The sequence below is a fragment of the Theobroma umbraticum genome, unplaced genomic scaffold (assembly GCF_002168275.2).
Source record: "Theobroma umbraticum cultivar Fairchild unplaced genomic scaffold, ASM216827v3 scaffold_204.0, whole genome shotgun sequence".
In the NCBI taxonomy this organism is placed as follows: Eukaryota; Viridiplantae; Streptophyta; class Magnoliopsida; order Malvales; family Malvaceae; genus Theobroma; species Theobroma umbraticum.
In genome coordinates, this window is record NW_018397267.1 from 2,630,819 (window position 1) to 2,643,198 (window position 12,380).

The 12,380-nt window shown below is 36.3% G+C and overlaps 3 protein-coding genes and 1 non-coding gene across 8 annotated transcripts; all 4 read left to right on the plus strand.

Moving 5' to 3' along the window:
* Positions 1-59: 59 nt before the first annotated feature.
* Positions 60-133, plus strand: TRNAI-UAU (transfer RNA isoleucine (anticodon UAU)). Its single transcript has one exon. It is a non-coding gene; the product is annotated as a tRNA-Ile (tRNA).
* A 451-nt stretch (positions 134-584) lies between these two features.
* On the plus strand, positions 585-6,041 carry IQD9 (IQ-domain 9). Of its 5 annotated transcripts, XR_002445934.2 has the most exons (7): positions 585-999; positions 1,560-1,644; positions 2,002-2,163; positions 3,050-3,277; positions 4,340-4,453; positions 4,536-5,109; positions 5,218-6,041. XR_002445934.2 is itself a non-coding variant. In XM_021439404.2 (6 exons), the coding sequence occupies exons 1-6, from the start codon at positions 806-808 to the stop codon at positions 4,887-4,889; spliced, it is 1,137 nt and encodes a 378-aa protein (XP_021295079.1). In that variant the 5' UTR covers positions 585-805; the 3' UTR covers positions 4,890-5,148. The 5 variants fall into 5 exon arrangements, 4 of the variants coding, with proteins under 4 accessions (XP_021295079.1, XP_021295081.1, XP_021295082.1 ...); XM_021439404.2 differs by lacking the exon at positions 5,218-6,041 and having other exon boundaries at positions 4,536-5,148; XM_021439406.2 differs by lacking the exon at positions 5,218-6,041 and having other exon boundaries at positions 591-999; positions 1,538-1,644; positions 4,536-5,148.
* Positions 6,042-7,011: 970 nt separating this feature from the next.
* LOC110424706 (nudix hydrolase 15, mitochondrial-like) lies at positions 7,012-10,032 on the plus strand. Its single transcript, XM_021439351.1, has 4 exons — positions 7,012-7,487; positions 8,082-8,224; positions 9,516-9,635; positions 9,714-10,032. The coding sequence occupies exons 1-4, from the start codon at positions 7,115-7,117 to the stop codon at positions 9,936-9,938; spliced, it is 861 nt and encodes a 286-aa protein (XP_021295026.1). The 5' UTR covers positions 7,012-7,114; the 3' UTR covers positions 9,939-10,032.
* A 341-nt stretch (positions 10,033-10,373) lies between these two features.
* Positions 10,374-12,257, plus strand: NUDT11 (nudix hydrolase homolog 11). Its single transcript, XM_021439353.2, has 4 exons — positions 10,374-10,732; positions 10,841-10,983; positions 11,584-11,703; positions 11,804-12,257. Exons 1-4 carry the CDS (start codon positions 10,450-10,452, stop codon positions 12,023-12,025), a joined length of 768 nt encoding a protein of 255 aa, XP_021295028.1. The 5' UTR covers positions 10,374-10,449; the 3' UTR covers positions 12,026-12,257.
* Positions 12,258-12,380: the final 123 nt, after the last annotated feature.

The following is a 12,380-nucleotide window of genomic DNA, read 5'->3' on the forward strand; positions in this document are numbered from 1 at the left end:
AAAATCGAATTTAATGATTTAATTTTATAATAATATAAGCCTATTTTATAAAGGAAATTGGTCCCGTAGCTCAGTTGGTTAGAGCGTTGGTCTTATGAGCCGAAGGTCGCGAGTTCGAGCCTCGCCGGGACCACTGTAATCCTTGTTTTTTATTCCCATCAAGGATTCAAATCCGATCATAATTAAGCCACGTTTACCGGTTCAAAATCTGATCATAATCCCAAGAATCAAACGGTCAAGATTCCACAAATGAGCCAGCTGTATGTAAACTACCCAACCCGCCACCAGTATCCAGGACCGAAACAACTACGACACGGAAAAACATACATTTTGCTCCCATCTTCCAATCCAAAACAGTTGAATAATAACCACTTGATTCCATCAGACAATTCTAAAATTCACATTCCAAAATAATCTACCATACAAATAAATCTGCAGAAATAAAGTGAGGGAGGAATTAATGAATCGTAGATAGGCAGCCTGTCGCCATCAAAAACATGCCATTGTTTGTTGTCCTGTCTTTGTTGTTAGCCCATCTTCCCTGTGTTGAATTTTCTTCGAAAATGCAAAAAAAAAGTCCAACTTAAAAAATAAAACCAACCAACACCCACTAATGCAAAGTCCCCCAGCTCTTCAGATCAGTTGTTGAGGCCCTTGATTGACGAGAGAGATATCAAAATTATATTTTTAATACCATGATTTTGCTTTTTCTTTTCTGTTAGACCAGCTTTTTATTCTTTCGGAGACCAAAACAAAAAATAAACAGGAGACAAATAAATATAGAAAGAGAGAGGTGAAGCTGGTAATGGGCCATGGCAATCCACATTCCACACCCACCCTTTTATTATTCTTTGCTTTGATTTTCAGGCTTTCCTTCTTCTTTACTGCAACTCGTACCGTTGTTGTCACCACCTTTCCCTTTTTTTGCCATCCCAAAATCTTTGCTTTCAGTGCCCCCCTTCCTCCAAAAGTATCTCCTTTTTTGGGACAGCGTTGCCGGTATGTCATTCGTAACCCATACCTTCGGTTTGGTTTCTCATTGTTTCTGGTTTTGTTTGCTTTCATAAGGGACAATAAAATGTCATTTTGGGCATACCCATGGTCGGGAGGGGATGCCTAGGATCTGGGTTCTGGATGTTATTGGTGTTAGTAAGTGAATTTGCATGGAGTCAAAGTTAGAAACTAATTTTTCTTCTAAAAATCAAATCTTTGGTTGATGATCCTATGGGGTGTATGTTGTTGCTGTTGAATTTATCAACTTCTCACAATACTGTCTTGTTTCTGTTAGTGGATAGGTGGGTTGACTTTGATAGTTCCCTAATTGTCCATTTGGTGAAAAGCTTGGTGATTCAGTTTAGGCACTGTTAGTTACTTTCCGTTGATAAATGTTTCAACTTTCAAATCAAATCATGCTCATAGCATAGAAAATCTGAACTTTAAAACGTATGGCATGTTCTTCTACTAAACTGAATTATTTGTGTTCCCATTTCTGTCTGCTGTCGTTTCTGATTACATTTGCATTGGAAAATACCGTTAGGTTGATGCTAAGTTCGATACAGATACTTACCATCGGCAATGGGTTCTGGAAATTTGTTGAAGACAATAATAAAGAAAGTGAAAAATGACAGCCCAAAGCAAGTGAAGGTATACCAGCTTCTAAAAGGTTTTACTTAACAATCATAAGACTCTCTCTGTTTTTCGTTTATAAATGAATCTGAGTTTGCTTCTCAAATAATTAATTTGCAATTTGAATCTTTTGGGTTAATGTTATCCTTCATACAAACCTTTTGGAAGTTTAAACTTACTTACCATTGGAAAGATATTTTTGAAGCTTTTAATTACTTTTATCTCTTATGAACACCAAGCTCATATTCAGCCATAAGTGTCACTTTACCTCCTAATGCCATTTGCTGGATAGGAAAAAGTGGCAAGCACTTTATCATTCATTTAATCTATTAGGGGTTACCTAGACCTTGTATTGGTCTCATCTGTTTGGCGCAGGGATCTTCAGCTTCTACAAAATCCAATGGCTTCAAATGGAAGAAACGCCAGCGAAAGTCATCCACTAAAACAAGTTTTACTAGTGGAAATTCGAACACTCTTGGCATGCCAATTGAGGATTTAGCAGCAATTCGGATTCAAACTGCATTCCGGGCCTATAGGGTATGTTGATTTGCAAGTTCTATAAATTAACATCATAATACATAGCCCATCTTCCCATCTGTATGCATGTATCCCTTTTCTAGCATTGGTGGTTGTGCCTCACTGACGTTCCTCTCAGAGCAATCAACAAACTCTTCCAGCTGTAATTGTTTCCTGTCATTGTTAAAGAATAGCACGTTGGTGTGTCTTGGATATGTAAGGTTTTGCTGAAAAGAATTCCTGTCCTTTAGGTGCAATTATTGTCAATGCTTTGTTTATGAGTGTGGGTAGTTGGCATTCCTCTGTAGATGAACATATTATACTATTAAAAATGCCTGTTTGACCTCGTTTATCATCATACTGGAGTTCATGTACCTGACAAAAGATGGTTTGCACACTGGAGGTATTTGGTCTTAGTATCATGCCAACAAGAATCTTATTGCTCCCTGTTTTCATTTCCCCATAATGTCTTGTCAGATTCAACCTGATTTTCCTTATTTACTTTTGGTGAAAGAACTGTCTAGAATTTCAATGCTGTAGCTCTAGCACGTTTAACTGGATTCCACGTGTTATTGCATCCCTTGCAGCTAATTGAATCACCAAGTTGGAATGACTGGTGAAGTGACCTTCCTTAGTCTTTCGAAAAAGAACCAATGGCAATCATTTAAGTGCATTTGTGCAAATCTTTCTAATAGAGGCACCTGGTATTTGATAATTAATTGATGTCATGATCATGTTTCTAAGTATCTCCCCTGCTTCTGAATTCTGTTAAATGTTGATACTCAAGGTGTGGCTTTGTTTCCCCTCTTTCACATTTAATCCACTTGCCTGTATCCTATATTTATTATATATATGTTCACCATAGTTTTGGTACAATGATCTAACAATTTCTTTTCTCATAATTCAGGCTAGGAAGAGTTTACGTCGATTGAAAGGTACAGTAAGATTACAGGCTAAAACCCAAACTTATTCCATCGAAAAGCAAGCTACAACAACATTAAATTATCTTCATTCATGGAGCAACATACAGGCTCAGATAAGGGCACGTCGACTCTGTATGGTAACAGAAGGGCGTCTTAGACAGAAGAAAATAGCAAATCAGCTGAAGCTTGAGGCAAAACTACATGACATAGAGGTTAGATCAACAGCCCTGGCTCATGAGAACCTGCATGAACTAAGATCTTGACAGCATGCTTTGTTAAGGCTATTCATCTTAAACGTGCAAGTTCATCTATGATTGCAATTTTAACTGTCTTAGTACTGTGGACAATTAGCATCACCTTATTTTGCATGGGATCATGTTTTAAATTTAAACATCAGTATAATTTAAGAGCTTGCCAGGATTTGAGTGGGAGAAGGCTTGACATCTGGATATCAGTAGGAATGGTTATCTATCATGCATATTCTAGCGTATCATGTATGGTAGTTTCTGTTCAGCCCCGGTCACCTGTCCATTTTCTGAATGAATCTCTTGTTATAATTTCTTATTCTAAATCACAACTAAGCACCATATTTATGGATCAGAAGACGAACTATTGAGGTTTTGAGCTATGATGGCCTAGAATCCTGCCTGCAGTGATCAAGTAATCTATTTTTTGGAATCCTATTCAGTTGTTGCTTATTATTTTTTTCATTTTTTGAAAGGCGTTGTTGCTTATTATTATTTTCCATCTTGTTCTTGTGCTCCATGTCCACATTTGGGCCCATTTTGTCTTTTATTAGCTTTCCTGATATTAATTTTGCTTTAAAAGTAACTCGTAATATAGAGGCTGCAATTCATATATATTGCAAACTCATACGATGCTGCTGAGTCTATAATGGTATGAGCAGTCCTTTGGAGTTGGTAATACAAGGTGATGTCTGGATTCTTTTATGTTCTGTTTCTGCAAGCTGCTTGTGGAATTCTTGGATGAAGACTGAGTCTGGCCAAAGACCTCTTGATCCTTCTAGACTTGTCTTAGAATAGCTCCTACTGATCTGTAGTGTCATTAGGAACTTATAGTTTAAGAAGTTTGATGTTTTATTCATTGGCAAAGTGTCTAAAATTTTGGCTTGAATTGTCAAATTAAATAATCCCAGGTGCTCCTACTTCCTTTTTAAAGGCCCCAGATATCTTTGATTTTCTACTTCCTCTTAATCTACTATTCAGCTCTCTCTCTCTCTCTCATGCACTTAATAGTAGTTTAATGGATTACAGGTGGAATGGTCTGGTGGCCCTGAAACAATGGAGACAATTCTCGCAAAAATACATCAGAGAGAAGAAGCAGCTGTTAAGCGGGAGCGAACTATGGCATATGCCTTTTCCCATCAGGTATGCCATTCTCAGAAGCTATAATTTTTGTTATTTTGGTGAAAGTTATATAAGCAATTACCATGTAATATGTGATTTGCAGTGGAGGGCCCCCAACTCTAACAACAATGGGCTTGGTAATTATGAGCTTGCCAAAGCTAATTGGGGTTGGAGCTGGGTGGAACGCTGGATTGCTGTTCGCCCATGGGAGAGCCGCCTCCCCATTCAGTCCATTACCCCTAAGAAAGCACAGACTAGACAGATAAGCAAGGCTGGTAAAAACTCAAATTCGCCAAAACCAAAAGCATCAGCATCAGTTAAACCTCCTTTCCCCAATGGGAAGGGAGCCTTGAAACCTAGGAGGTTGTCTTACCCTGGTGCTGAGAAACCCGCCGCACATCGAGAAAGCTCTAAAGCTGAGGAAGTAAACAATAAAAAAGAAGAGACAGTTACTTAGTAGCAAGGCAAAGATATAGTTAAGAGTGTCCTTTCGGTTTTCAAAAAATTTGTGTTGCCGATAACTCATCAGCTATAAGTGAGCACATCCTATTTTCTTCTATTTAGGTGTTGAAAATTATGTATTTATGTACTATGGTTTTGTTTCTAGCTCGTTGTATAGGAAGTGGCCTTGCGTGAGAACAGAAATCACAGCACGGCTTGGTTTTGGGGCAGAAATGGTGATTCTTTCTATATGTTATTTTGGTTTTTCCTTTTCATTTATCTTCTGTTTTAACTCTTATGAACGGAGTGATTCTGATACTATTTTCTCCTTCCATTTTTAAAAGAACTTTTTCAGAATTTCAGCTATCCTGCGCCCTCTTATTGAAATCAAGACTGAGGATTGAATGCGGACAACAGCCACTCTCTGCCCATGTTTTCCATTACGCTAATGATTCTATCCAGACATGAATTGCGTGTAAAAATTAGATCCTAATGGCTTTAAGTTAGGTGCTGGGAGCAGTAGGTGGCTGAAGTTGTTCTGCTTTTTTAAAGGTTATTTCTATTTGTAGCTTTGTCAAGGAGGGGCCAGTAACATCCAAACCTTTTGCTTCTAGTTGAACTACTGCTATAATGGGATCTATTCAACTTTCCAGCTCTATCCTGAAGATACTATCTGTAATGGACAGCTTAGGGCCGAGTAATTAATTGATTCTTGATAGACAACCAGCTCCCTTGAGGCCCCTTGGTGTTAGCCCTTGTTCTCGTTAGTGCCCTTGCTAACGAAATCAAACGTCTGAAGTTATGACTAACTAGTAGATGGGGGCTCTTTCAGTCATCACCAGGAAAAGTAGTATAGGCCCTCTCAATTATTTGGGGTAGTTCTGTTGCTTATCCAATCACCAACACGGTGTTATGAATTCGGAGAAGCTGCCTACTTCTATATGGATTGATAGCTCCTTGTTGCCATTTATGGAGTATGGCTCACCTTTCATTGTGAAGACTACTTTGGATGTTACCTACCAGAAATGGATTAGGATTAGTTTTGTTGAAGTTTGAGCAAACCATGTTACAGGTTAAAAGTTCATTCATTTAGTTTGAGCAATTTTTTCTCTTTGAATATGTTTTCAACGTCAATCTTTATAAAATATTATCTATTTTGATTCATTAATTTTATGATTTTATTTCATAAAAAAAATTTACAAATTAAAAATAATATGAAATTTTATGATTTTACGATTTTCTTATTTCGTGATTCACATTATACAAGCAATATTGTTTGTTGATGATTTATACTACACAAAGCACAAGAAAAAAAAATCCAAATTCAATTATTATTATTTGTTTTTTGGAAGGAAGAAGATGTGATTATTAGAAAACAATTTGGTACTGTTTTTTTTATAATTACACTATATTTTATAAACAATAAAACGATAAAGAATTGGCCTTTACCTTCTAGCAAGGAGAAATATCGTAGCAAGTCATCACCAACAAATTACAAACAAAATCCCAAAACGATTTTAATTCCCTATAGTCATTCATATAATAGTGTCCTGTATTAAAAATAGAATAATAGTATGTAGCTTGGACCATGGAATGACACTATGCATTAAGTTGTTTAAAATTTGTATACTAAATTCTCTTTTATGATTAAATTAAAAGAATAATATTTATGTTTAACAAATGTTTTTCCTTTTATTATGGGTCATTAGTATATATTTTCTTTCGAATAATATTTAAAAAAATACTAAAGTCATTACAATTTTAAAAAAATATTTTTAATTTTTAAATTTTGATCAAAATTTTATGAGAATTTATTAATTTTACACTCCACTCAAAAAAAAATTTCGTTGAATATGTAAATCCTTAGTGTTTTCATCAATTTGATAATTTAATAAAAAAAAAAAAAATTTTATTTGATTAATTTTTAAAATTATTATTCTATAATTTTATTAATTATTTATTAATTAAAAAAGAAAAAAACTCTTCATCTGGGACTGGGAGCACCGAATGGTCTTTTTCACAATATATATATATATATATATATATGTAATAATAATTTTTTAACTTAATAAAAATATTTTAATTTTTTAAATTTCTATTAAACCTTACGGTGGGGTGTTTTACCTCACTTTTATAATTAAATCTTCCGCCTAAACTCCAATAATCGCTTTTCTTCTTAACAAAAAACAAATAGCAATAATTTCTTTTCCCTGTTGAACAAATTTGTACCATGCAGAATTCATGATCTTCTCAAATCTAAAAAGGCTACCTTTATTGTCTCCGCCATTTGTCAAGCTCATGGCTTCATCAACATCTTTGAATGGAGGATCACTTTCGAATTCATCACAGAGACTCTTAGCGTTAGCCCAGCAGCTGCGTCATTACAGGCCTCCACCTTGTTCCTTGGACGACAACGAGGAACAAATCATGGAGGAAGCCGCAGGGAAAGTTGTTTCCCAAGTGGGTTTCCAAGAATCTGTTACCCCAGTTGCCAAAAACCCGGAAAAGTTTAGACCTAAAAGAGCCGCTGTTTTGATCTGTCTCTTTGAAGGGGATGCTGGGGATTTACGTGTCATATTGACCAAGAGGTCTTCAAGATTGTCTACTCATTCGGGTCAGTTTGATTTTTTTTTTGTTTTGTTAAAGATTGGAAAGTTATTGGTTAATGAAATTTTGTTTTTTGTTTCTTTGAATTGTCTACTCACCTGGGATAGAGGATTTGATATGAGCTTTTGATTGGTTGAATTGGAAATTTTGAGGAAAATAAACGGAAAAGAATGAAACTTTATATTTTCTTGGGAAGGGAAGGGTGAATTTTACTCAAATATACTTGAATGCTGATTTTGAGATTGAGTTTAACTAATGTTTTTCTTTGTTGGGAACCGAATGTTGATTTCGACTCCTGCATTGTCTAGTCACTCAGGTAGATTGATTTTTTTTTTTTTAACCTTTTGTTTGGTGAGTGAGAAATTCAAGCCGAAGAGCAGAAATGTTGTCCTTGTAAAGATACCTGACCTCATCAATTGAGTTTCCTGGATGTTTGAGGCTCACTGCAGACATGTCCCTTTTCTAGTGTTAGGAACTAACAAGGTTATTAAGGAGTGAAATCAGGATGAAATTGTTTCCTTGATTGAGACTTGATGGTGCTGATGATTTTGTTATGGGACTTAATTGTTTGAGTTAGTGTGTCTTTGGTACTTTGTTGCAGGGGAAGTTTCATTACCAGGTGGGAAAGCAGAGGAGGGGGACAAAGATGATGGTGACACAGCTACTAGAGAGGCTAAAGAAGAGATTGGGTTGGATCCTTCACTTGTAAATGTTGTAACTGTTCTTGAACCATTTTTGTCTAAGGTATTGAAATATTTCTTCTAAGCTCTTTTTAGCATTTTCACCAATCATTCTTCTACCTGGTATATGGCATTAGTTTAATTTCAATAGTTCTGATTGGGGTGATTGTGACATTTTTCTGTTATATTCAAATGGTAATTTTTGTAGGAAGTTCAGACTTAAGTTCTTGTCGGAGGCCAGAGGGTGTTGTGGGTGTCTATGTCTTAAACCCAACATTCCAAACTTAGCATAAAAGAAAAAGAGACTTTCTGTAATGTGAGATAGACTATTAGGTTTGCAGCAATTTTATTGACCTAAAATTGTTCATCCAAATGAAAAATTTTCAGAAATCTATCATTTCTAAGCACTTGATATTATAAACGCGTATCAGTATAGCTCTGTCTCTGAGGGTAAAGTTTTAGAAGTTGCCCTTCTCACACCTTCTCTATCTGTAAAATGTGAAACTTGTGGATATGTCTGGAAAGAGGTGTTTATGTGGGGATACTTGGTACTAAGACAATAAAATTTCCAGAAAATCTAGAAGAGAGACACAAAGTTGGTACACTGGAAAAGAAAGAAACTGTCATTTAACTTATATGAGCTACCTACCTGATCAAAGCATGATTTCTCACATGGGTAATTTAATTGCTTTTTTCATTATCAAATGGTAGTAATAACTCTTCCAACCTAAGTTATGTAAGGTACTATCATGTGTGAGTGTGACAGTTGGTTCTTTCTCTGAATGATAGACATCTTAAAATAATTTGAATTTTTCTATGTGAATCATTTGACAGAGAAATGACTTTAGCGGTCCTTGGAGCATAGACACTTTGGTTTACTTTGAAAATAAAAGATTGTACTTATACGTTTCTTAATGTGGACTAGCCTCTTTGTGTATCATGGTAGTTACTTGCTTTGTAGATAAATGACACAACGAGTAATATTTGTCGTTGATGCAAGAGAGCTATTACATGAGATTGTGTTTCAGCTTAAAACGTTGCATATGTTCCAACTTGTTTAGTTGTCCCTGTGGCATAACTACATAGACAAATTTTGTTTGGAACATAAAGTGATGTTTGTTTGTAAATTAATGTCAGTATAATCTATTAAGTCTGATCTGACAGGCATCAAGTCTGCATGAAATGAGGGAGGTTGGAATGAAGAGTTGTGTTTGACTACTAGTGCTATAGAAATACATGATCTACCTTTCTTGACCTTTTTGGCTAAAATCATATAAAGAGCATAGCGTAGCTGAATTTACATTGTATTCTGCTTTGGCTTTCAGTTATTTACAAATTATTGGCATTCCGTGCAGCATCTCCTTAGGGTAGTTCCTGTTATTGGCATACTTAACGACAAAAAGGCATTCAAGCCTACTCCAAATCCTGCTGAAGTGGATGCAGTATTCGATGCTCCCCTGGAAATGTTTATTAAGGTTTTCCTCTTTGACTCTTTCTAGTCTTGTAAATTGTGTAACCCTTTTTAAATCTGAGTATGGAATTGTTTGGTTCAGGATGAAAACCGAAGCGTGGAAGAGAGAGAATGGATGGGCGAGAAGTATCTTCTTCACTTCTTTGACTATGAAATTGAGAATAAGAAGTACTTAATATGGGGTTTAACTGCTGGCATTTTGATAAGAGCTGCTTCAGTGGTCTACCAGCGACCACCAGCTTTCCTGGAACAGAATCCCAAGTTCAAGTTTCCTAGAGTTGTGGACGATAACACTGTTATGCGTTGAATAGTTCCAGGAATTTTAAGTTTGGCTTGTACCTCAAATCTACATAATAATAATTTAATTAATTGAAGATGACTCCAATTGGGGCATTTTTAAATTCTTGAGGCCAGTTTAACCCTTTTCTGTCCTTTCCATATCTTTTTGCAACAGTGAAACTTTTTGCTGAAAGAAAATGGGGGAGGAATTGAAAGAGAGATGGAAGAAAGTGAGCAAATTGCATGCTTCTTTTATTTTTTTGCAATTCTCTAAGTCAATATCTAATAAAGCAATCCAAATAAAGCATCACCAATTTCTTATGATACTAGCAATAAATGATGACCAGCTTTCATAATAAAACAGTCGTCACAGTTGATATAGAGCGTTAATACCTTTATTAGGTGGTTCGTTATTGGATTTTAATTACCTTCATAATTACGGTCATTCAAGGCAACTGTAAAAAGCATAAAGGAGAAACCAAACAAAGCCATACCAACAGTCGAGGAAAGAGGGAAAAAAATCTCAAACTCAAAAGCTGATGGGTTCCTACAACAATCCCGGATTTGGATCTGATGTACTCGAAACCTTAGGTCAGCGGCTTCGCCTTTATAAACCTCCTCCTCGTCGAATCCCAGAAATTGCAACTGAATCGGTTTCTCGTCAAATAAATACCGATGAAAAATCTGTCCGCAGCATTACAGATCACTATCAGCCCGAAAAGCTCAAGAGAGCTGCCGTTCTTGTCTGTATCTTCCAAGGAAACAATGATGATCTTCGTGTGATACTCACCAAACGTTCATCGACTCTCTCTTCTCACTCCGGTACTTCCCCAATGTTTTTCGGTTGACTTTACGTTGTGATGGTGAATATTGATGCCGATGTTTTTTTGGTGTGTTATAAAAGAGTGACTGGGGTGTGCTTGGTTTTAGGAGAAGTTGCATTGCCAGGAGGGAAAAGAGAGGAAACTGATGCTGATGACGTAGAGACTGCATTGAGGGAGGCAAACGAAGAGATTGGCTTGGACCCTTCGCTTGTCAATGTTGTTGCTGTTCTTGAACCAATTTTTACCAAGGTTAATTCCTGTATCTTGAATTCTGCCATCTGGTTTTCAAAATTCTATGTGTAGCTCTAATTTTGCAAGGAATTTAATTTGCTTCATCTAATGATTAATTCTAATGCCATCAAATTTTCTGATAGTAATTGGGAAATCTGGTAAGCTAAATGTGAAGAAGTTCAAGGCTAACCTGTTCTTTCACTATGCCATTGTGCAAATTAGAATTTAGATTTAAGGATCCTATTTGTGGTGAAAAAGGGTGGTGGTTGCAAGTAAAACCTGGGATCTTAAACTCATTACACCTTTTATCAGCGATTTTTGACTGCGATATTTATAAAAGCTGTACAAAATGCATATAGTAATTGTGTATGAGACTGCATTCAAATACTATTGCCAGATTGATGTTGCAGATGTGCTATAGGCTATGGCCATTGCAAAATATTCTTTGGTAATACAAGGAAGTTTGAGGGGATCAAATGTTGGATTTTGCAACTACTTTTATTAGGAATCTCATTCTGGCAGCTTTGAGGTCCTTCAACATCTTTAGGTTGCTTGAAAAATGGAAATGATAAGTACTGCAATTGCATACTTTAATTTAGAGCTGGTTTCTGTTGACAGAGTCGCATGTTAGTCGTCCCTGTGGTTGCTATACTGTCAGATGCAAAGGCATTCAGTCCAGCTCCAAGTGCAGATGAGGTGGAAGCGATATTTGATGCTCCTTTAGAAATGTTTCTCAAGGTATCGTATTCTACTTTGATTTTGCTTGTAGGCTTCATTGTTGTTTGACAAACAGAATCTTGTTACATTGCCTTCCTGGTTTATCTTATTGTGGACACAGGATGAAAACCGGAGAGCAGAAGAGAGAGAATGGATGGGAGGAAAGTATTTACTCCAGTACTTTGACTATGAAGCAGAAAACAAAAGGTACGTGATATGGGCATTAACGGCTGGAATCTTGATCAAGGTTGCCTCAATTGTTTACCAGCGGCCACCTGCATTTCTAGAGCTCAGGCCGAAATTCTGGGATATGGCCTTTAGTTCAGACATCCCTGAGCTGTGAAATTCATAGAATTTTTCATCGTTTCTTAAATAACCATCTCTGTAGGAAAACTTTCCTACATGCCTCTTTTATAAACTCATCATTGAAGATTGAATCATATGAACAGGATATGAACAAGTGTATTTTCGGGTGAAAAGCATTTGCCTGGAATGTTTTATAATTATATGTTAAAAGCAATGAAGTCCCATGTCATGAAGCAATTCCAGTGCCACCAATTTGTCACGCATAAGAATTTTTTTCAAGATCCTCAGGTCTTGATGGAATTTGTATATTTTTGCATATGCAAGTGGCGCTAAGTTTGACAATGAGTTCATGCTGCTCATATACTGTATGCTGAGGGCTTGGTTTTGAGTTG

What these genes read in the sequence shown, in the direction of transcription:
- NUDT11 (XM_021439353.2), top strand. Translation starts at nt 10,450, where the DNA reads ATGGGTTCCTACAACAATCCCGGATTTGGATCTGATGTACTCGAAACC. An exon ending in GACTCTCTCTTCTCACTCCG is followed by an intron (nt 10,733 to 10,840) that starts GTACTTCCCCAA and finishes GCTTGGTTTTAG; the next exon opens with GAGAAGTTGCATTGCCAGGA. An exon ending in TTGAACCAATTTTTACCAAG is followed by an intron (nt 10,984 to 11,583) that starts GTTAATTCCTGT and finishes TTCTGTTGACAG; the next exon opens with AGTCGCATGTTAGTCGTCCC.
- IQD9 (XM_021439404.2), top strand. Translation starts at nt 806, where the DNA reads ATGGGCCATGGCAATCCACATTCCACACCCACCCTTTTATTATTCTTT. An exon ending in ACAGCCCAAAGCAAGTGAAG is followed by an intron (nt 1,645 to 2,001) that starts GTATACCAGCTT and finishes TGTTTGGCGCAG; the next exon opens with GGATCTTCAGCTTCTACAAA. An exon ending in CAAAACTACATGACATAGAG is followed by an intron (nt 3,278 to 4,339) that starts GTTAGATCAACA and finishes AATGGATTACAG; the next exon opens with GTGGAATGGTCTGGTGGCCC.
- LOC110424706 (XM_021439351.1), top strand. Translation starts at nt 7,115, where the DNA reads ATGATCTTCTCAAATCTAAAAAGGCTACCTTTATTGTCTCCGCCATTT. An exon ending in TTGAACCATTTTTGTCTAAG is followed by an intron (nt 8,225 to 9,515) that starts GTATTGAAATAT and finishes CATTCCGTGCAG; the next exon opens with CATCTCCTTAGGGTAGTTCC. An exon ending in CCCTGGAAATGTTTATTAAG is followed by an intron (nt 9,636 to 9,713) that starts GTTTTCCTCTTT and finishes TGTTTGGTTCAG; the next exon opens with GATGAAAACCGAAGCGTGGA.